The 24,121-nt window shown below is 39.6% G+C and overlaps 2 protein-coding genes across 11 annotated transcripts in view; one reads left to right on the top strand and one right to left on the bottom strand.

The window, feature by feature from the left end:
- The window catches only part of zfyve21 (zinc finger, FYVE domain containing 21), an 18,677-nt gene extending 10,187 nt beyond the window's left edge, over positions 1 to 8,490 (bottom strand). For 2 of the 6 annotated variants that reach the window (XM_048538262.2, XM_059649126.1), the window contains exons 1-3: positions 6,372 to 6,540; positions 1,053 to 1,103; positions 33 to 201 (exon numbers count right to left, since the gene is read on the bottom strand). In XM_048538262.2, the coding sequence (XP_048394219.1) occupies positions 33 to 201; positions 1,053 to 1,103; positions 6,372 to 6,497 (346 nt within the window). In that variant the 5' untranslated portion in view covers positions 6,498 to 6,540. Of the gene's footprint in view, positions 1 to 32; positions 202 to 1,052; positions 1,104 to 2,642; positions 2,717 to 5,668; positions 5,963 to 6,371; positions 6,541 to 8,109 lie in introns of those variants that run through there. The other 4 variants (XM_048538264.2, XM_048538263.2, XM_048538265.2 and 1 more) reach the window with 4 other exon arrangements.
- On the top strand, positions 7,965 to 24,121 carry xrcc3 (X-ray repair complementing defective repair in Chinese hamster cells 3). Of its 5 annotated transcripts, none has more exons than XR_009446234.1 (8): positions 7,965 to 8,693; positions 10,233 to 10,370; positions 12,032 to 12,244; positions 14,861 to 15,015; positions 15,848 to 16,060; positions 16,892 to 16,938; positions 21,112 to 21,397; positions 22,097 to 22,196. XR_009446234.1 is itself a non-coding variant. In XM_059649125.1 (8 exons), the coding sequence occupies exons 1-8, from the start codon at positions 8,543 to 8,545 to the stop codon at positions 22,106 to 22,108; spliced, it is 1,005 nt and encodes a 334-aa protein (XP_059505108.1). In that variant the 5' UTR covers positions 7,965 to 8,542; the 3' UTR covers positions 22,109 to 22,224. The 5 variants fall into 5 exon arrangements, 3 of the variants coding, with proteins under 3 accessions (XP_059505108.1, XP_048394215.1, XP_048394218.1); XM_059649125.1 differs by having other exon boundaries at positions 21,112 to 21,187; positions 22,097 to 22,224; XR_009446235.1 differs by having other exon boundaries at positions 7,966 to 8,693; positions 16,892 to 16,903.

The raw sequence follows: 24,121 nt of genomic DNA, 5'->3' as shown, positions 1-24,121 counted from the left end.
TTAATGAAAGTAACAAGCAATCCAGGTCTTACCATTTATCAGCACCTTAATCTGTTTGTCAAAAAACTCATATTCCTTCTGGGAAATCAGAGCACATTCAGCACAATGTCGAACTGGATCTATGAAGTACATTCGTGGAAGAGGTACTTTTTTACTACAACATTTGTCGCAGAAGCATTTTCCACATCTCCTGCAGTGATGCTACCAATTTCAGAATGATAAGGAGGAAAAATAAAGTCAAATACAAGCAAATGATTTAAACAAAATCACAAATACTGAAAAATCAGATGCACTCAAAAACATTTTGTTTATTTACCAATCAGGGATATACCAATTTAAAAATGTATTTCATGTAAACTTCAAGAATTACTATGCCTCATTTAAACGGATGGGGAAGTAACAGTAGTATTGTTTGAACCGTTCTGTGTGAAAAACAAACAATTACTTTGTAGTTTATTATACTGAGACTACATGGTCTTTTAACTCCTTTAATAAAGGAATGTATTTAAATGCAGCAAGAGATTGTGAATCTTATTTAAATAAGATTATGAAGTATTAAAGCTTAATTTAAAAATGCATATTTTCTTATAATTCATTTTTGCTTCCACTAAGTGACTCCATCACACAGATGAGTGAGTTAGATAAGCTGACAACATCTTAATATCAGGACATCAACTACCACTGGGTAGCCTAGAAAAATCCAATCATAATCTCTTTATTTTAATATTCTCTCTAGCTGCTATAATTGCTTCTTGTTTACATTGTCAACATTGATTGTTAAATCAAAGTAATTTTAACAGAAATTTCACACTAGTGACTGACAGACATACAAGACTTGAGACACCTCTTCATACATTGCAAAGATGAGCAGCTGTCACTGTGAATTAAGATCTGTTAACATGTTACCCAATTCTTTTGGCGAAAGATACCAGAATTGTGTCAACTTACTACATTCCTCAGAGGCATCTTACTTTTAATATAAAGAGCCTTTAATATAAGTGTTTAACATTTGATAAATCAAATAAATAATAAACAGATGTAGATCATCTTACTTTTCTGGTAAGAAAGTCAAATTTTGCTTCACACTGCATACACCTGGGACACTAGGAAAAGAAAGGATACAAGATATGAGAAAGAATTGTAATGTCAGAACTTAACTAGATTCTGTGTTCTTGAATGGAGCTTCACTAAATTATGTTTACATCATAATACACATGGTTAATTCATGAGCAAATGTCTTCAACAAGGAGTCATTTTTATAGATATACTACCAAATTTCCTGTTGTATTTCAGTGAGGCACAGGACATGATTTTAAAAATAGAACAAGAACAATCTGCTCCAAAGAATTGCCAAAATTTGGTTGAAATGGGTTGTCTTATGACACACTGCAGTAGTCTTGGGTGTGCATGTTTTGGTTATAACAGTTTGTGCTGCAAGTGTAAGAAGATAACAATACAGTAATGACAGATCTTGGTGAACAATTTGACCACTGAATTTTCTTAACCAGAAATTAAATGAATTCAGAATTAAATAGAATGACTGACAGCAATGGCAAATTCAATACCAAATCAGGCAGAGAAAAGGAAAGATTGAGGCAATTACTACTCAGGCTAGAAATTGCAGTGAAATGAAAGTTTTATTTTACTGCTTTTTGTCCATCCCAACCAGATCAGTTACTTTCCCTCCTTTGAATACTGCCAACCTTTTAAATCCCCACCTGTTCATCTATTTTAGTTACTATTCTAAAATCAGTCTGTTTGGACATGCTAATGATACACCTCTGGGGCAGGTTGGTACTTGGACTTAACATTCTGAGCCAGATGCAGGGACAGAGTCACTATACCACAAGATCCTAACAAGTGGCAGAAACACACTTTACCATCTCACAGGGACACCAAAGCTTTTCTGATGCTTCTGCCTGGCTTTGAATTGGGACCTTCTGCACATTAAGCATGTGTACCAGCCACTACATTTCAGAAAAATATTTATGTTTGTTTATTAATTTTAAATGCTACCTAATTCTTTACTGCTACAGTGACTGCATTAACCTATATGAAGTGACAGCATCTGCTGAGAGAAGTCAGATTTAATGCTTCAGATCCAACGAACCTTCCTCAGACCATCTCTCAGCAATTTCACCTTTTGCAACTCCATGATATAGTCAACGGACTACATCTTTCTAGCAAACAAAATTTTTTAAATGACTTATTAAAACAAAACGTAAGAAAATTTTAGTTTGGAAAGTAGTCTGACCTGCAAAAGTTCTATTCAGAAACTTGAAAGCTACAACTTTGAAATAAAAATATTGATTATTGCTGTTACATGCCTTTCATTCAGTCTTAAAATATTTAAATAATCTTTTATGGAATCCACTTAAAAGCTAAAGTGCAGTACTAAGCCAGCCAAATTAACAAAAGAACCAATAAAAAAAACACAACAGAAACCAAAACCTTTAATTATTGTTTATAATAGTAACATATTACAAAGAAATTGCAGATGGTTTTGCATAAACTCTATTTGAAAACACTGATGTTTGATTTACATATTACACTTTATGCTTCATGATGGGGGAGTGTACAACAATTTTAAGTGAGAGCTGGAAATTTATACTTTCATAAAAACTTTGCAATCATATTATTACCAGAGTGTAATATTTATGGTATATGCTGAAATGTTTCTAACATTCAACTAATTAGCGAGTTTTGAGAAGATTTGTAGCTCAGGTTGAGGTTCTGGATGTAAGTCTGCTCGCTGAGCTGGAAGGTTAGTTTTCAGATGTTTCATCACCATTCTAGGTAACATCATCAGTGAGCCTCCGGTGAAGCGCTGCTGTTATGTCCCGCTTGCTATTTATGTGCTCTAAACACACAGATAGCAAGCGGGACATAACAGCAGCGCTTCACCGGAGGCTCACTGATGATGTTACCTAGAATGGTGACCAAACGTCCGAAAATGAACCTTCCAGCTCAGCCAGCAAACTTACATCCATTCAACTGATTAGCCAGAAACAATTCACATGGAAAAATACAAAGTATTACAAAACAGAAGTTCACTGATACTGAGAGTTATTTACTTTGCTCGTGTCTATGTTGCAAACTACTACAGTTGTTCATCCAAACTATCCAGTGAATATCTGAATTTGGAACTTACTGGATTTTTTCTTTAAAAATTCACACTCGAATCCGTGCAATTTGCTGATTTTAGATAAGAACTGGTGGAGTATTGCCTTCAAAACTCTCCTTTGGATTAATTGGCTCAAAATTCATACCAGTCACCATCCAATCATCACTGCTGGATATATGCTGGTGTATAAACCAGCTAAAAACTAAATGTGAATGGAATTCAGTTACAAGGTTGCAAGGCCAAATTGCCAGTCAACATTCACTGAAGGAAACATACTGCAACAGGAATTCACAGACAATAAAAGATTGGCCAAAATTAGTTAGTTTTGTTTTACAGTAAATATCTGATCTGATATGTAAGATTTTAGTTTTCTAAAAAGTTTTGTTTACAATGTCGGGGAACTAACTTAGCTGCATACTAGAGTGTGATAATATCGTAGTGTTTACTGCAAAAAAAAGGATATTTTATTACAGTTACATTAACACTATTTACCTAAGTTCTGAAGCAAAATTTCATTTGGAACCAATTATTAATATGAAATACATAAGAAAATAAACTTGGCTGACATATTTAATGAAAGCTGGACAAATCAAAAGAGCTGTGTAAAACAGCAACATGACTGGAATTTGAAGTGAATGGCATGCAGACACCTGTAAAATGAGAATTTAATTGCTTACCCCCACCATATATGTTGTAAATTTTACCTGTACACCATAGCACAACATTTAAAACCACAGACCAGAGGGTTCAGGCCATTGTACAAAGTAGCATTACACACTAACTTAATAGATTGTTTTTCTCCCCCATTCATATTTGAATGCTGACCGAGGATACAATTACTGTTTGTTGTTCAAACAAAGAACAAAGAAAATTACAGCACAGGAACAGGCCTTTCGGCCCTCCAAGCCTGCGCCGATCGAGATCCTCTGTCTAACCTGTCATCTATTTTCAAGGGCCTATGTCCATTTGCTCCCTGCCCAGATATATCTTAAAAGACGCTAACGTGTCTGCATCTACCACCTCCGCTGGCAACACGTTCCAGGCACCCACCACCCTCTGCGTAAAGAACTTTCCACGCATATCTCCCTTAAACTTTCCTCCTCTCACTTTGAACTCATGACCCCTAATAATTGAGCCCCCACTCTGGGGAAAAAGCTTCTTGCTATCCACCCTGTCAATAACCCTCATGATTTTGTAGACCTCAATCTCCGTCTTTTTAATGAAAATAATCCTAATCTACTCAACCTCTCTTCATAGCTAGCACCCTCCGTACCAGGCAACATCCTGGTGAACCTCCTCTGCACCCTCTCCAAAGCATCCACATCCTTTTGGTAATGTGGCGACCAGAGCTGTACACAGCACTCCAAATGTGGCCAAACCAATGTCTTATACAACTGTAATATGACCTGCCAATTCTTGTACTCAATACCCCATCCGTTGAAGGAAAGCATGCCGTACGCCTTCTTGACCAACCTATTGACCTGTGTTGGCACCTTGGAAAAATGGACCTGAACACCCAGATCTCTCTGTTCATCAATTTTCCCCAGGAGTTTTCCATTTACTGTATAGTTCGCCCTCGAATTAGATCTTCCAAAATGCATCACCTTGCATTTGCCCGGATTGAACTCCATCTGCCATTTACCTGCCCAACTCTCCAGTCTATCTATATTCTGCTGTAATCTCTGACAGTCCCCTTTACTATCTGCTACTCCACCAATCTTAGTGTTATCTGCAAACTTGCTGATCAGATCACCTACACCTTCCTCGAAATCATTTACGTATCTCACAAACAACAGTGGTCCCAGCACAGGTCCCTGTGGAACACCACTAGTCACAGGTCTCCACTTGAAGAAACTCCCTTCTACTACTACTACTACTACTGCTGCTGCTACCACCACTACCACTAGCACCACTACTCTGTCTCCTATTGCCCAGCCAGTTTTTTATCCATCTAGTTAGGACACCCTGGACCCCATGTGACTTCACTTTCTCCATCAGCCTGCCATGGGGAACTTTATCAAATGCATTACTGAAGTCCATGTATATGACATCTACAGCCTTTCTCTCACCAATTAACTTTGTCACGTCAAAGAATTTGAGGTAAGAAGAGACCACGTGGTAAACCTGAGATAACAAGGTGTAGAGCTGGATGAACACAGCAGGACAGGCAGCATCAGACAGCAGAAAGGCTGATGTTTTGGGCCTAGATCCTTCTTCAGAAAAGGATAAGGGTCTAGGCCCAAAACGTCCGCTTTCCTGCTCCTATGATGCTGCCTGGCCTGCTGTGTTCATCCAGCTCTACACCTTGTTATCTCGGGTTCTCCAGCAGCCGCAGTTCCTACTATCTATGAGGTAAACTTGGATAGACTTAATCTACTTCCTATAAAGACATTGATCATAACAGAGAAATCGACACAAACTAGCAAAGTGAAGCAAACTGTCCAAACAGTTGCTCGTAATAAACGCTGATGCAGGGAAATACCATCCCTGTGTGGCTGCGTGCACAATGGAAACACTGGACATTAAAAAAAATCGTTTACTCACCGAGGCACAATTTATTGACCACAGAAATTAGTTGTGTTCAAACTGGACGAAACCACTCCCACCGCCCCAAAACAAACACAAGTTGGGAAGAAGATGAACCACAATCATACTGAATGACAGAGCAGACTCGAGTGGCTGAATAGTCAACTCTTAGCACCACCTACACTCCTACTGAACTTTCCTTACATTCACCGACGTTTTCACAATTACTTTAGAAAGGCAGAAAAGAAACAAACAAACCAACCCCAAAAAAATCAGATGGGCTATATAAAAAAAAAGAGCGACGCCTCTCCCACTTCAGCGCCATCTGGACTAAATCCAACAGCAACATTTTATAAACAGTCTAATATGATGTTGCCCTAGCTACCTCACCCCCGGACCCCGGACCACCCCACCCCCGCCACTTCAACACATAACGCCCAGCTACGATCGCACATCTTCCAGGAAGAAATTTAAAAATAATTTGACAGGATGGGATACCCACTGAGCTGCTCGGCACGGAGCTGTTGCCAAACCCTTAAGAACAGCGACAAAAACAGAGGTTGCTGGAAAAGCTCAGCAAGTCTGGCAGCATCTGCGGGAGACCAAAATAAATCAGAGTTTAACGTTTCGGGTCTGGGGACCCTTCCTCAGAACGCACAACAGTGGTCGCGGGTTAACACTGTGGCCAACTGCACCCAGCTCGAACAGATAAGCCACTTACTTCTTTGTCTGGGACCCACTGAGGCTCATCGAGCGAGAAGGGGCTACTGAACGCCGCATTTTCCGGCACCATTCGGAGTCCACTCGGACTACGTACCAGCTTCTTCCCATCGGCCGTAGCCGCCATGTTACCCGAATGTGCCACCCGAATCACTACCTGAGAGTGCAGCCAATCAGACCCAGGTCCCTCACCCCGCAGCCAATCAGACCCAGGTCCCTCACCCCGCAGCCAATCAGACCCAGGTCCCTCACCCCGCAGCCAATCAGACCCAGGTCCCTCACCCCGCAGCCAATCAGACCCAGGTCCCTCACCCCGCAGCCAATCAGACCCAGGTCCCTCACCCCGCAGCCAATCAGACCCAGGTCCCTCACCCCGCAGCCAATCAGACCCAGGTCCCTCACCCCGCAGCCAATCAGACCCAGGTCCCTCACCCCGCAGCCAATCAGACCCAGGTCCCTCACCCCGCAGCCAATCAGACCCAGGTCCCTCACCCCGCAGCCAATCAGACCCAGGTCCCTCACCCCGCAGCCAATCAGACCCAGGTCCCTCACCCCGCAGCCAATCAGACCCAGGTCCCTCACCCCGCAGCCAATCAGACCCAGGTCCCTCACCCCGCAGCCAATCAGACCCAGGTCCCTCACCCCGCAGCCAATCAGACCCAGGTCCCTCACCCCGCAGCCAATCAGACCCAGGTCCCTCACCCCGCAGCCAATCAGACCCAGGTCCCTCACCCCGCAGCCAATCAGACCCAGGTCCCTCACCCCGCAGCCAATCAGACCCAGGTCCCTCACCCCGCAGCCAATCAGACCCAGGTCCCTCACCCCGCAGCCAATCAGACCCAGGTCCCTCACCCCGCAGCCAATCAGACCCAGGTCCCTCACCCCGCAGCCAATCAGACCCAGGTCCCTCACCCCGCAGCCAATCAGACCCAGGTCCCTCACCCCGCAGCCAATCAGACCCAGGTCCCTCACCCCGCAGCCAATCAGACCCAGGTCCCTCACCCCGCAGCCAATCAGACCCAGGTCCCTCACCCCGCAGCCAATCAGACCCAGGTCCCTCACCCCGCAGCCAATCAGACCCAGGTCCCACAACAACAGCTAGCCAGGCCCAAGCTCATCACGTTAATAAAACGTGAGGCTGGATGAACACAGCAGGCCCAGCAGCATCTCAGGAGCACAAAAGCTGACGTTTCGGGCCTAGACCCTTCATCAGAGAGGGGGATGGGGAGACGGAACTGGAATAAATAGGGAGAGAGGGGGAGGCGGACCGAAGATGGAGAGAAAAGAAGATAGGTGGAGAGGAGCGTATAGGTGGGGAGGTAGGGAGGGGATAGGTCAGTCCAGGGAAGACGGACAGGTCAAGGAGGTGGGATGAGGTTAGTAGGTAGGAGATGGAGGTGCGGCTTGGGGTGGGAGGAAGGGATGGGTGAGAGGAAGAACAAGCTCATCACGTTACAGCCCAATCAGACGCATGCGTCTCACGGGGAATCCAATCACAATACGGACGTATCAAAGAGTAGCCAATCAGACACGGCAGCACACACCGCAGCCAATCCGATACGAGTATCGTGAATCGCTGTCAGTCAGACGGCTTCAATATCAGCCATAGACAACAAGGAGTAGAGCTGGATGAATACAGTAGGCTAAGCGGTATCAGAGGTGCAGGAAGGCTGACGTGTCGGGGCTAGACCCTTCTTCAGAAAAAAAGTAATCAGCCAATCTGATCACAGATATCTCACCACTCGCCTCAGCCAATCCTTCGATATCCCCCTACTTGGTAGCTTTGTCAATTATTGCCTACTGACCGAAGGGCTGTCTTTTATATCAGCCAATCAAACAGCAACATGTTGAAACGTCGGCGAATACAGAAACCCGGGCGAATCACCATCCTTTAAAGTGCCGCTTCAGCCAATCGCGTACATTGGAAAACAGCTGCACTTCTGGGCTGGGTTCTTCATGACCATATCATGTAGTACGTCTCGGAGAATTACAATAAACTGTCGAATGGAGTGAGAATGTTGGAAATGTTTTATAGGATACAGTAGAGGTGGAGGGTATGCGACTATTTTCAGTGGTGTTTGCTATGGACTCGAGGACTTCTTCCGATATCAGAGTGATGACACCAACGGAGACGCGGTGTTCTGTTTGTGGGAGGGGCCGTTAGCGTGACCCATGACCTCCGGCTCGCGCGATCCCCGCTCACACCCTTCTGCCCGTTTCGATGGGCCGAGCGGCTGTTGGCAATCACCGATGACGGGAGAGCCCGCGATGGACTGGAGTCACTTAGATCTGAATCCTAAAGTGGTGGCTGCAGTTAAGCAAGGTGTGTTTGTGAGTAATTCAAACTGCGGGTGCTGGGCGCATTCCGCAGGTCAGGAAGCCTCACAGAAAGATAGAAAATAGGAGGCCAGTCTGCTTTGTCATTCAATATGATCGTGACTGATCATCCAACTCAATGCCCAGTTCTCACCTTCTCCCCATGTCCTTTGACCTCTTTAACCTTGAGAACTATATTTTAAAAAAATAATCAAATGCTTTGGCCTGAACCACTTTCTGGAACAGAGAATTCCATACGCTCACCATTCTGGGTGAAGAAAATTCTCCTCTTCTGATATTTTCTCCTACTCCATATCCTTAAACTGTGACACCCTGGGTCTGGGCTCTCTGGTCATCAGGGACATCTTTGATGCGGTTACCCTTTCCAGTACTTTTAGAATTTCATGGGATTGTGTGAGATTCCCTAATCCTCAACTACAGCGAGTATAGTCCATTTGATGTAGTCTCTTTACGTGATCAGGAATCAGTCTGGTAATCCTTGTTGCCTTTGCTCCATAGCCAGATAACTGCTTCTTCAGCAAATCTGAAACTGCACACAAAGCTCCAGGTGCGTCTCACTAAGGTCCTGTACAATTGCAACAAGAATCAGTGAATGGAGGTTAAAAAAAATGTAATGTTGGTAATGTAAACTCAGTTTGAAGTAACATTTTAAAGGAACATTTGAAAGCAAAGAACTGAGGATGCTGGAGATCTGTAATAAAAATAAAGTGCTGCAGAAACTTGGAAGTGATGGTGTTAGATACTTTCCTAATTGCAGTTGCTGGAGTTGTAACAATTGCTCCTTTACGTCCTCTGTCCTCACTCTCCAAGGCCCCAAACACCTTTCAGTTGAGGCAACAATTTACTGTTCATCTTTCAATCTAGCCCATTCACTACTCAGTGCAGTCTCCTTCAGTTCTGAGAAAATCATTGTGAGTCAACATTCACTGTGTTTTCCTGTGTCCATGAAGGCTGCCAGACCCGCTGAGTTTCTCCAGCATTCTCTGTTAGTTTCAGACCTATCTAATTTTGTGTAATTGTTAACATGGAAACAAATATGCAATATGCTTTTGTTAAATATCTGTCTTATTTAATCAACATTTTATTGTTTTGCATCGAATGATAAACAGTCGGGTTTGTTATTTTGATAAAGGATTTACTGCTATTTACCAGTTATTGTGCACAGAATTGGCTGCTTTTGTGACCACATGTGGTTCAAATGGCAATAATGGTTGTTTCTGATAACAAAGTGAGGAGCTGGAGGAACACGGCAGGCCAGGCAGCAACAGAGGAACAGGAAAACTGATGTTTCAGGTTGGGACCCTCCTTCAGAAAAAAATCTGAAGAAGGTCCTGACCCGAAACGTCAGCTTTCCTGTTCATCTGATGCTGCCTGGCCTGCTGTGTTCCTCCAGCTCCGCATGTTGTTATCTCTGGCTCCAGCATCTGCAGTTTTTGCTTTCTCAATGGTTGCTTCTGGTCTGGTTTATCGCAGTCGTGTATGTTTTGTAGTGCTCTTTTCACAAAATAAATCTTTTCTGTCATAGCAAACATCCAATCAATGAAAGAAATCTTATGTCTTTCGGGACCAGATCTGCAGAGACTCACTAAATTGTCCAGTTCTGATGTGCAGTATCTGCATAAAACTGTCGCAGCAACAATAAAGAGTGATCCTGTGGTAACAGGTATGTAAAAGTTAGAATATAATCTCATGTCTGCAAGATCAGAAATCAGTGCCAAATAAACATTTAAAAATGTCTTGTATGTGTTTTAGCAGTAATTCACAAATCGTTTGGAAGCTCTGAATAAATTGATGCCTTGTAATGAATCTTAAAGTTATTTAATGTTCAGTGATATTTAGATGACTTTAGTTTAATATTTTGCATGAACAAATTTCTACATAATACTTGCATAAATCTTCAGATTTATTACATTTAAATTTGTAAAAGCTAAGTTTTATAGAGCTTAATCACAATGCAAATATAATTTACGTTCAAGATTTTAGTAATGTGCTTTTATGTAGCCAATGGTGATGAAAGCCATTCCAGAGCTTAGCTCTGGGTTATTGAGTTTAAATTTATTCGACAGGGATTGAGGGAATTATGAATTTAAGCCATCCACAGTTCTGTGAGGCTTCGATATTATTTGTAAATAGAATGTGTACACACAACTTGAACTTCTAGTTGATAATTGCTGATCTCCGTCATACCACATCAGAAATATACATGTCCAAGCCACACATAACATGTATTAGTTAGTTTCTGATGGTTTGACAGTTAGTGGGCAAAATCTGCAAGTGCTCCACCCTGATTGCATTCCAACGAACATCCACATGATGTCAAATGAAAAATGAGTTGTGATCAGCTGTTTTGATCTTTGTGGTTAAGTCTGCTCCTGAGATCATTGTGGGGTCATGCACTAAAAATAACCGTTGGGTGAGATGCTTGTGGATAGCCAATACTTATGAAATTGTACCCCAGCAGGAGTCACTATCTTCAAGGCTGAAGAAGCAGAAACATGAGAATGAAGAAGGAAAAACATAGATAAGGCATTAAACTTTTCCGTTTTACAGGAAAGTGTTTGTGGAATGGGCACCTATTAATAACAATTGATTAACTCTTTTAGGGGAGGGAGTTGCAGAGGTTTGTCAAATATCTACAAACTGAGATTATCATGAACTCTATGGGGACTTCAGTTCTGGGATCAGCAAGAAAATGGGGTGGGGTGAGTGACAGCGAAGTGAATTGTTATAAGAAAAGTAACAGATTTGATAAGTAATTATAAAGTTAAATTGAATGAATAATTTGGATTATTTTTCACAAACCAAGAGCCCAGGTTTCACTGCTTGTACATATTAACAAATTGCATTCTAGTGCAGATTGTGCTTGCAAATATCATATAGTAATGTCTTATATCCATAAGCACGTCATTTCCTTCTTTGACTGTAAACTTATACTTCCTGTCTTTAAACGAATGATTGCGAAAGATCAAAAGAGAGAATATAAATTGGTGATTTGATATTTATTACTCTTGTGCATCTTGTAATTGTAATGTGGAGTGTGACAGTAACCAATATAATTATTGTCTGCTTTCCTGCCTGTAAGGATCTGTAAGTAACAAGAAAGGCAAGAAATGGTTTTTAATTATTGCTATGAAAGAGAATAAAAATAGTATATTGAAAAGTATATGTCTCCCCAGGGTTTATAATCTTAGTTAGTGTGTGTATATCAATGCCCCTGTAAATTATACCTCCACCTTTTGATTCCAACAAATATTTTGAAGTATTTAAAGTTGTAACATTACAAACAATAATTTTTTTTGTTGTTGTTTAATGTGTTTTTCTCAGCCCTCCAGGTATACAATGGAGAATGTCCTTTTCCAACCCAGAACCAAAAACTTAGCACGGGTTGTCCGGTAGTGGACTCATTACTTGGAGGTGGAATCCCATTAATGGGTATTACAGAGATCGTCGGTGAGAGTTCAGCAGGGAAGACACAAATTTGCCTGCAACTGTCGCTGTCTGTACAGTTCCCATGTAGCTATGGGGGGCAAAATGCAGGTAAAAACAAAACTGTTTTGGATATTTGGTGTACTGTTTCAATTCAATCTGCTACGATGCGAGCCTAAGACAGACAAAACTGTTGTCACTGGTCTGTTTAAAAAGAAATGAGTGGGGAGAAAGGCTCGTTTCAAAGTAACAGATATCTTTATGTACTTCCTATCATGCCTTCAAATTATCCGAATAATTGGTTTTGAGATGCAGTTCTTGATGTTATGTCATCAACATTATGAGCTAAAAAGTTGATTTGGCGTATCGAACAGCTCTGATTGTAATGCATGATTACTGTTGCAGTTGGGTAAACTTCTGTCTGCTGTTTAATGTGATCTCAATGGGAAATGTGCTACTGGCTAGCTCTACATTCAACACTGGTCCAAGATACGGGTATTGTTAGCATGAGATACAGCTGGCCTATATATTTGAAACGTAGTCTGCATCCCTTAAAGCTCACTTAAGCCACAGCAATTGATATAATAGTCTCAGAAGGTCTTTAATAGAAGCAAGAAAATTAAAAGTACAACAATAAGCTAGGGAGAGAGCTTCCAAATTCTTTGAAGTGCTGCGGCCTTTAGCCTGAGTGATCAAAAATGAATATAGAACAGAGTACCCAGGAGCTCCTCAAGGACTAATGTCCAAAGGGAATGGGAGCAGTGACTTTTTTTAAAAAAAAGTGATATTTTTAATAATTAATTGTTAATGTGCTGAGGAACCACAAACTAGACTTAAATCATTTCTTCAAGGACTGAGAAAATAAATGGATTATCACTTAGGATAGTGATGGTAACCAAGTTAAACAGTCGAAAAAGAATTGTTTGGTGGGTTAGGGATATGAATTTGAGGTACCTGAAAATTCCAAAATGGACAGCATTTTCTTTGAATATATGTGGCCTTTGCTTGTTTTTGTATGTTGTTTTCTCTCACAGACCAAAAGAGATTTTCCAAGATAACAGAACATATAGAACATTACAGCACAGTACAGGCCCTTCGGCCCTCGATGTTGTGCCGACCTGTCATACCGATCTGAAGCCCATCTAACCTACACTATTCCATGTACGTCCATATGCTTATCCAGTGACGACTTAAATGTACCTAAAGTTGGCAAATCTACTACCGTTGCAAAGTTCATCCATTTCCAAAATATGTAATTTGTTACAATTGTAGTGAAAATGGATGATCAATACTCAATGGGCATCATTTGACTTTGATACCTGTATTAAAAATATGACATTATTGACCTAAAATGGCTCCTACAATCACTTGCTAAGCCAAGGAAACCTACATAGAATATCCAAAGCTGACACCAACAGAACTACCATTTTAATCAAGAGGTAATAAAACTTAGCGGGTATCAAGAAATGTGCATCTCTTGTTTTACTGACGGGATAACTTCACATTGTAGACGAAAGGTTACCTAAGGAGTTTTCAGTTTGAAAAAGGCGATGGTGTTTGACTTGGAATATGCAAATGAACCATATATCAAGGGCTTGTCTTGAGCAACAAAGGAGAGACAAAGCAACATGGACTGACTGCAAAAGTATTACAAGATTTTCCTACATCTCTTTTCGATCTCAGAAATAAATGGTGGTGAAAAGGCGTCTTGGAAAAGCTGAGGAACCACACCTTATCTTCATCCTCAGTACTTTACAGGCTTCAGGACTTAACACTGAGTTTTCTGTCTACAGATGTTCCCACATCTGTTTTTAATCCAACACCCTGCTTTAGGTTCAGTTGTCCAGCATCCATGTCCTTTTTATTTTTTTGGAAAAACTACTGCCCACTGAGAAGTTAAGGTTACCTACAAGTTTTGCAATACAATGACTCTTTAAAACCTTAAATTGCACTGTTTGTACCTTACTGTGTGTTCAGACAGCCTGCTTTCCCCATGCCATCTGGCGTGTATCTGTTAGATGTCACCTTTGCTTGTTTTTTGATAGGTCGTAAAATACAAATTCTTTTCCCTCAATAAAGTTTGGAATAGGGTGCCCTTAAATTCTTTGATGTGGTTAACTAATTTTTTCAAAATGAGTTAGCTGCATGCAATTTCCTGCCACAGACCAAATACGTGCAGATTCGGTGGAAAGGCCATGCTCATATTTCCCATAATGACCAGGGATGTGCAGGCTAGGTGGATTAGCCATGGTATTTGCGGGGTTACCCGGACAGGGTTGGTGTAGGTTTTGTTGGGATGCTCTTTGGACGGTCAGGGTAGAACCAATGGGCTGAATGGACTCTGTCAGCGCTGTGGGGATTCTGTGATCTTATGAAAAATATTTGTGGTGACCAAGTGAAAGAGAGTTAAAATTAGGTGAGCCAATCACTCCCTTGTTGGTTGTAATAACTTTAATAATTTCTCTGATTTGACAGGACATACGTTTTCAGAGCACTCCAGATTAAATGAATAAATTTTTTGGTATTTTTGCTAGATAATTGATTCTACTGAATGTACAGTTGTAAGTTCTACATTACAATCTTTATGATAATGAAATGCAACAATCCTCAGTGTTTTTGTCTTCATTTTTTTAATTTGTATTGTTTAGGAGCATTGGGAAATGTCCAGGAATTTGCCTTTTCTCCTAGTCGCCTCTTTTGAACTTGTTGAACATCTTATCTTTCCAGGAGCTGTGTATATTTGTACAGAAGATACTTTTCCAAATAAACGATTACAGCAATTGATTGCCTTTCAATCCATGTTACGAACTGATGTGCCACCCGATATTGTCAACAATATTAACTTTGGTAACAACGTTTTTATTGAACATGTTGCAGATGTGGTGAGTCCAACATCATCTTATAGTTCCTTTGTCTTTAATATTTTCCATGGTTGTAAAATAAGTGTAATAAGATTATTTTGAACAAATTCGTTTACTTTGATAACCGGTTAAAGAATAATACATCAGCACAGGGCATCCCAAACTGTGGGTGTTTGATTTGAAATTTGGCTGCCCAGACAGATGACTCAAATGTTAATCAAATTCTGTATGTTGCTTTTTATGATTTGTACTGAGATAATACACCAGTCTTATCTGCTTTTGATTGACAGTGAATCAATAAGGGCAATCTCATGACTTTTGTCGGATGTTTTACAAGTTGCTGCACCAATTTTAAAAAGTAAGATTAGCACGTCACAAAATATATATTATAATTACAAAATTATGGCAACAAGGAGAGATGCGGATATAGTGGTGATGTCATTAGACTGGTAATCACGGCTCAGGCTTGTGTTCTAGGGACATGGATTCAATTCCCTCCATGACAGCTGGTGTAATTTATATTCAGTTTAGGAAAATGTGGAATTGAAAGCTAGCCTAAGTAATAGTAACCATGAAATTATCATTGATTGTTGTTAAAATGTCATATAGTTCACTGACAGACTTTAGAGAAGGAAATCTGCCAATCTTAACCTGGTCTGGCCTGCATGTGTCTCAAGACCAAATAGGTTGACTCTTCAGCTTAACTGCTGTTGGAAACGCAAGTCATTAAGGGTAATTTGAACAGACAACAAATGGTGACCTTGCAAACAACCCCCACATTCTACGAAAGAAGAAAGAAAGTGCGGTATTAAGTATGTTTTAGAAAAATCAGTCTCCTTTTTGTTTTTGATAGGAATCCTTAAATCACTGCATCAGCAAAAGACTACCAGTCTTATTGTCACGAGGCTTGATACGCCTTGTGGTGATTGATTCAATTGCAGCTTTATTCAGATGTGAATTTGGAGTCAGTGATTCAATTGCCAAGGCCAAATGTCTTCAAAAATTTGGAGCCATGCTCCATCACCTCAGCCATCAGTTCAGTAGTCCTATCATCTGTGTCAATCAGGTATGACTTTTCAAACTAGTATTTAATTCATATTGTTTAAACACTTAGTTACACATTTTATATACGTGCATTTCCTAATCTGCAACCCCCCCACCCGCCACAAAGAGCAAGGTGTGCAGATTACCAACACTTGTAAATTCTTCTCCAAATCTTTATCAATGCTGCCTTGGACCTGTTATTATTTTTATCTTGTTATTGTTGAAATCCTGGAAGTCCTTGACTAATGGCACTAACTAGGGTGGTTCAAAAACCTTTTCAGAAATAAATTACACCTTTGACATTGACTCCAATATCTTGGACTGTTAAAATAGTTATATAAATGCTAAATATAAGACAGTAGGCTTTGTTTTTAATAGAAAATATTCTAGGATTCTTAAATATATTGTCTTCAGACTTTTTAGATGAAATCAACACTAAATATGGATGAAATTACTCCAGAGCTTGGCTCTGGAACATTGGTATCTTTTCAACTAGCAAAACAAATAAAGATGATGCAGCTGCTGTAACATTAGAAACAATCAATAAATCAAAGCAGCAAAGTACCAACATTTATGATAGTTGTATTATGTAACCAGTAATTTAGGTCAAGAAAATAAACTATGAAAGGGCAAAAGTTTGTTGTTGATCTTATCCAGATGAGGCATTGAGCAGAATTGAGGCATGTTCACGCAAAGTATAGGAATGGTGTTTGTTTACTTCACAGGGTTATCTCCTGTATTTCTGTCTTGCCTTCAATGTTGACCCAGTGAAGTAAGTTGAGTATAAAATATATTTGACCAAGTAAAGGTTAATGTGACAAGAATGATTAATTTTTCTCTTTATCTCTTACAGATAACAGACATGGTAAATGACTCTAATTTGCCTCAGGGTAATTTTGGGCAAGTATAATATTTTCCTGAAAGCTTTAATTTGCATGTTATGAATTATTTTTGCTGAATGAGAAAATTATTTAATAGGATCAAATAGAGTAGAGGCAAGATGGGATCAAGGGAATAATCAATGATAAATCATCGGTCATTTCCAGAGGAATAGAACTCAAAAAGAGGAAATAGTCAAAGCAAGGTTCTGTGAAACATTTGGTGTACTGTGCATTTTTCTGGTCCCAATATCACATAGGATAGGCAGGCACAGAGAGAGTGCAAAAAGAAATTAATCTATCAGAATAGAGACTTTACAACTATACAACTGGGAACAATAGACCTGTGAGTCTGACTTCGGTGGTGGGTGAGTTGATCTAGTTGATTCTGAAACATAGGATTTAAATGCATTTGGAGAGACAAGGAATAATTAGGGATCGTCAGCATGGTCTTGAGCAAGATATATCATATCTCACAAACTTGATTTAGTTTTTTGAGGAAGTAAACAAGAAGATTGATGAGGGAAAAGCTGTAGCTTTTGTTTACTTAGACTTCCATAAAACATTTGACAAGGTTCAGCATGGTAAACTACTTAATAAAGTTAGATCACATGGAATTTATGGTGAGCTTGCAAATTAGGTACAATATTGGCTTAATGCAGGAGACAGAGAGTGGTGGTGAAGGTTTGTGTTTTTTTAGACTGGAGGCAAATCATCAAACTCATTGACAGCATCCTGTGGGATTGTAACCATATTAAGCCATATCTTGAACTCTCTGTGCCTTTCAATAATGACTGTCCTCCTTCAATTATTTCACCATGCTATTATATGATTCTATATCGATTCAATCAATGCGTTTGCAATGGGCTGTGCACTTAATTAGTTATTATCTTCTGTGTGGCTTGACGTTTCATCCTTGTCTTGATTGATATGACACCTCAACATAACATTTTCTGAAATTTTCAAGCTTGCTTAGATGGTTACCAAGTACCTTGTAGCTTGACTATGTACACATTTCTGCCTCCAGCCTTGAATTAATATCTGTTGATAACCGAAAGGATAATAGCGAGCTAGGTATGATGCCAAGTTCAGCAGAACTAAAACTATCTTGCCTATTTGTTGTTGAACTGCTTAGTTAGTCACTCAACTCATTCCTTCCTGGCTGCCGGTGCTAGCTCAAGATCAATCCAACAGTGTACAAATTCTCTGTCTTGTTGATTAATACTGACTTCTAGTTCCCATATCCAGTTATCGCAGCAACCTATTTTCACTTGTGTAATGCTACCTGTCTCCATCCTTACTACAACTTTTCGTTTTATTTGTCCTTGGACGTTGCTGGCTTAACCAGAATTGCCCTTGAGAAGGTGGTGATGAGCTGTCTTTTTGAACTGCTGCAGTCCTTGGAGTATAGGTATCTAATTAGTACTGTCAAGTAGGGAAATGTAGGGTTTTGCCTCAACAATAGTGAAGGAATCATGATATAATTCCAAGTCAGGATAATGTGTCAATTGGAAGAAAACTTGCAGTACCTCTTAAGTTTTTGGTGCTCCAAGTGTGGAAGGTTCTATCAGAGCAGTCTTGATGAGTTATTGCAGTGCATCTAGGAGGCAATGCACACTGCTACCTTGTTTGTTGGGGTGAAGAGAGTGAATGTTGATGGTGCTGGTTAATATGTCAATCAAGAATATTCCAATCCACATCTGACTTATGCTGTACTCGCTGAACAATTCCTAGCCTTTGACCACCTCTTGTAGCCACGGTATTTATATTAAAATCCGAAAGAACTGCTGATGCTGTAGATCAGGAACAAAAACAAATTTGCTGGAAAAGCTCAGCAGGTCTGGCAGCATCTGTGAATTAAAAAACAGAGTTAACATTTCGGGTCCAGTGACCCTTCCTCAGAGCGAGACTGGTCCAAGTGGAAGCCAAGTGAGCAAGCAGTAATTGCAACATTGTCCATCACTTTGATTGAAGGAAGTCTGACAGCTTGGTAATTAATAAGGTAAAACACTAATTCATGCCTCTGCCATTTCTAGACGTTTCTGCATGTTCTCAATGATTTCCAAACTTCATAACCCCTAACGCGATCAGTAAATTTCATAGCTCTTTTGTACCAAATCTCACTCACCACTGATTTTTAAAAATATTCTTATTTTATTCTTTTATCAGTTTTGGTTTAGAGCTGTAATTGGGAACTGTGAATTAAAGATGAATTTTGGGCTTTGAGTAACAGCTTGTGTTGAAAGAAACACAAACCAAACAAGCTTTTGTTTCTTTCTGAGGCCCAGCCTGGAAGTTAATTGCAACTGGGTTCCTGATCAAAGGATTCTGCATATGTTTCATCACCAGAAAAGAACATTATATTTGAATAGATAGCAGAGGTTGGCTGTTAATGAGGTCGGTAGCTGGGGATTAGTTCCAGAAAGCGTGGAAAAGACCTTATGCTTCAGCAGATGGCAGATGTTAAATGGCAACTGGTACCTTGTGGAGGTGACAGCCGGTCTGTTGGGGAGTTTCAGGTTTCGGACAGTGTTTTTGCAGGGAAGGAATCTAGCTGCTGGTGCCACAACATGAAGAGCTGAAAGCTCCATGCATGTCCTCCAATGAGCAGCTCATGGAAGCTCAGAGAATAGAAAAACAGATTATAATTATTACTGCTTTCATCTGAGTGAACTGTAAAGGTGATCCTGGTTGACAGCTTCAGAAAATCCACCAGAAAACTATCATCTATGCCTGTAAAACAACACATCATAGAAACTATTTCAGCAATCTGGCCAGTTTTGTTGTTTTCTTTTACTTATCTCTTAACTGTTTGTTTATTTAATTGTCTATCTCCCTTTTGTGTGCCTGGGTGGAAAACAAAGGATTGTGCATTTGTAGCATCAACTAATTAGACTACTTTATCTAATTCTGCTCTTCTCAAGTTACTACGTTGGTAATAAATTGCTATATCTTTTGTTTAAGATACAAGCCAGTGTCTGAAGTTGATTATTCGCAGAGTCTGGGATTAGTTATTCAAAAAGTCTAGTTAGGAACTTTTGGAGTCAATTTTGAGATTCTTTGAAGATTTTAATTTTACTGTGTTGCATAGAGTGATAGGAAGGCTGACTTCATAGTCATACAGCACAGAAACAGCTAGCATGTCAATGCCAACAAACAATTACCAGACTACACTAATCACATTTACCTGCACATGGTCCATATCTTACTATGTCCTGGCATTTTAAGTGCCCATCTGGGTGCTTATTAAGGGTGACTAGAGTACCTTCTTCTACCAGCCCCCAGGCAGCATGTTCCATATCCTCACTACCCACTCATTGAAAATTTATTTTCCTTTAAACTACTTACTTCTCACCTTTTAAATTTATGCCCTTTAGTTTTAGACATGTCTGCCTGGGGAAAAGATTCTCACAATATATCCTGTTCTCTGCCTGTCATCATTTTTTATATCTCAATTAGATCTACCCCTCAGCCTCCTTTGCTCCAGGGCAAACAAACACACCCTACAGTCTGTCCTCATAATTAAGACTTTCCATCCCACACAACATCATGGTGAATCTCCTCTGTACACTTCTCAATCCATCAATAATGTAGCAATCAGAACTACATACAGTATTCCATCTGTGGCCAAACCAATATTTTATAAATTTGTCACAAGGCTTCCTTTACCCAGCTAATGAAGGCAACCATCCCATGTACAGCAATCACCATTCTGCCCACATGTGTTGACCCTTTCAGGGGTCTGTGAACTTGTACATCAAAGTTGCTTTGTCCCTCAGTACTCCCTAGGGACCCACCATTCATTGTGTATATCCTTCCCTTATTCTATTTCTCAAAATGCAACACCTCACACTTATCAGGATTAAATTCCATCTGCCATTGCTCTGCCTAGTTTACCAGTTGATCAATATCAGACTGTAACCTGAGACTATCCTCCTCCCTGTCAAAAACACCAACAGTTTTCATGCCAAGTGCAATTTTATGACTTATACTTTCTATATGTTGGTTCACGGTCTGACCCCATGTTGTAACAATTTGACATGGATCTTGAAATGATTTCTGCAGGTTTCAAAATATCAACTTTAGGATTTCAATATTTATTTACATGTCATTCATTGACTCTGCAACTTAAAACTCATTCCTTGAACCCTAAAGCCCTATGCTAACTCCTTTCTTCAACTCTGGTCTCTTTCAGGTCCCCACTCATCCCTCCACCATCTCACTATTCTACTTGTTGCCTGTGCTGTCTGTCATCTTGCCCAGTATTCTTGGTACTTAAACCATTTATCTTCCTAAGCATTCTGTTTTCAAATGCCTTCTGAAAGCCGGATCTTCAGTCATGCTTTTTTTTTCTCTTCATTCGTTCATGGGATGAGTGCATCGCTGGCTAGGTCAGCATTTATTTCCCATCCTTAATTGCCCAGAGGGCAGTTATGAGTCACCCACATTGTGGGTCTGGAGTCACATGTAGGCCAGACCAGGTAAGGATGGTAGCTTCCTTCACTAAAGGACATTAGTTTTTCTGACAACAGATTCATGGTCATCATTGGACTCTTAATTCCAGATATTTATTGAATTCAGATTCTACCAGCTGCCATTGCAGGATTTGAACCCAGGACCCCAGCACATTACTTGCATGTCTGGATTAACAGTACAGCAATAATACCACCTGAACATTGCCTAGTAATAGCGTCTACTTTGTCTTCAGCTGTGTAATTGAGATGGTTACATTTTTGCAATTGTAAACTAAAATAGATCCATATATGTCTACCTGTTGCATACTGTGGTTTACAATAAATCTCAGCACAGCCAATATCGATATCAGTAGTTTGTGTCAGAGTGGAAAACCATGTGTTTGTCCTGTTTCCATTTCTGCATTAAGTTGTGAATGCAGACAATCCAACAAAATAAGGGCTGAAACAAAAATGAGGAACTTCCTCACAAATAGAGCAGAGAAGATAATCTCTCACGCTCCTTGTTCTTTCAGGACCTCTTAAGTGTACGTTATCAAATTAAGTGAAAGAAATATCAGACTGAAGTTACTCAAAATTCCAGAAGCTGATTTATTTGAAAAAGAAACTTGTTTGATTTGTAAAGCGAGCAGTATTTCGGGTTATTCAGAATTTTAATAATATATGTTTATATTGTTGTATTTTGTCTCTGTTACAATTGTTTTCCAGCTTATTAGGTAAGAAAGTGCTACCAGCTCTGGGTGTGACTTGGTCCAATCAGCTCCTGATGAGACTAATGGTTAGTCGGACACAACTCTGCATTGAAGGCAAATTTCCTGATGAAAAAGCCTGTACCTTGAATTCTGGGACTGTTCTACGCAGAATGGAAATCATTTTTGCACCTCATCTTCCTCAATCATTCTGCAACTATATAATCTGCAAAGAAGGGGTAAGGGGAATGGGACTATAACTGGGGGCATTGGAAAGCCTGTATTTTCTTTGTCCTCCATTTTTATTTTTCTCAAACCAATTTTCAGTACTTTTCTAAGCAAAATTTTGTGAATGCTGGAAATTTGAAATAAGAACAGAAGGGGCAAGTTTCGCATCATCTGTTGTGAGAGGTAGAGTTGGAACTCTTCCAAAGAATATTCTTCGGACTTTTATTTCTGTTTTCTCCCCACAGATTCTGCCAGACCTGCTGGGTTTCTCCAGCATTTTCTGTTTCCCCTCGGTACTCTTTCTTCAATGCCAGTCACTCTTCAAATACAAATAGATTTGATATCGCTGGCTAGTCCAATCTGCCCCAAAAAGATTCATTCTGCTTCTCTTAAAGTGTCTAACTTTGACTAATATAAATCAACATGGCTGTCTAGAAAGGTCACTGTTTCTAGTGTTCATTTTTAATCATTGCAGAGCTGAAAGTTCAGCTTCCATGACATTAAATAGCAGGCAGAATTTATCAAAAAATCATTAACATTTTATTACATTATTTTGCAAGTTTTCTCTGACTGGAGTAACATTCTGCATCTAAGATATTACATTCCTAATATTCAATATATTCTTTTCCTCCCGATTTGACTGCATTAGGGTTCTGATGTTTCTGAAATCTTGACAAACTCTCGGAGCCTGGGTCTTTAAAATCAGAAGCTCTTTTTTTTAGAATCAGCAAATGAATTTTTAAAAAATTCTTCCAGTGTGGGTTAAGTAGTGAGTCAACGTTGTTCATTCCTGAGTTGTTCTTTGATATCTGCTGCATAATGTAAAAATTAATGTAAAGAACTCGCAAGCTGATAATTAGTCATGGTAGTAAACCTGAAGCTATTGTGTATTTTATGACCTAGCCTTTAAAAAAATTAATTTCTACGATATAGGTTTTGTTTCTTTAAAATTATAGTTAACGTGCAAAATTCTTCCAACTTATTCTACTTCAAGAAAAATCTCATTTTTGATTGATGAGCAACACTTGAGTGAACACTTTTCTTTACAAGTGATTTAGATTTTTGCCATTTTAAATACAAGTTTTATGATGCTTTAGAACGAGTATTCCAACTTAAATATGTCTGCTGCCTCCAAATGCTCAATTGCTCTTTAAACATTAACAGAAATTGTGATTTTTAAAAAGATCCTGCATCACAGCAGATGATCCTTGATCAGTTCCAAATGTAGAGTTCAAAAATCAAAACAAATCCCTAATATTATTAATAATTTAATTAAAATACCTATTTAAGACCAATAAAATGTAGGGTTGGCATACACAGTAATTATTTTTGGTCACCTGTGGGCATTTATTTCATGTACTGACTACTTACATTAATCAGATCACAAAAGCCATAAATATTACTTTCCACAGTCTAAATTATTTAGGATAATATTGTTGAATTCCAACCCCTGAATGCTGTGCTAGCTGCCCATGTGAAATATTTAAGTTCTGTCAGAGTAAATTTAACTTCTGCATATAGAATGCCTTTCAGGTACTGACAAAAATAAGGGGCGCTGATTCCAGGGTTGTCAATGGATCTAATTGTTGTTTCAAGCACACAAGCCAACTCCTCCTTGGATGTTTCTTTCAGATTTGTAAAAAAATAACTGTTAGAATTATGTTTAGCCAGAATAAATCAGGGCTGTTAAAGTAGTAATATGGTCATAGTGAAGTTTACACTTAAACAGCAATGTAAAAGTATAAGTTCATGACTTGTAAAGGAGTATCTTAATATATTTATGTATGTATGTAAATAAATGAAAGATTTGCACTTA

The sequence above is a fragment of the Stegostoma tigrinum genome, chromosome 10 (genome assembly GCF_030684315.1).
Source record: "Stegostoma tigrinum isolate sSteTig4 chromosome 10, sSteTig4.hap1, whole genome shotgun sequence".
NCBI classification, from domain to species: Eukaryota; Metazoa; Chordata; class Chondrichthyes; order Orectolobiformes; family Stegostomatidae; genus Stegostoma; species Stegostoma tigrinum.
This window is presented reverse-complemented; position numbering and strand designations above follow the sequence as displayed.

Coding starts and splice junctions, on each gene's coding strand:
- xrcc3 (XM_048538258.2), top strand. CDS start 8,543: ATGACCTCCGGCTCGCGCGATCCCCGCTCACACCCTTCTGCCCGTTTC. Junction 8,694..10,232: donor GGTGGCTGCAGTTAAGCAAG/GTGTGTTTGTGA, acceptor TTTCTGTCATAG/CAAACATCCAATCAATGAAA. Junction 16,061..16,891: donor CTATCATCTGTGTCAATCAG/GTATGACTTTTC, acceptor TATCTCTTACAG/ATAACAGACATGGTAAATGA.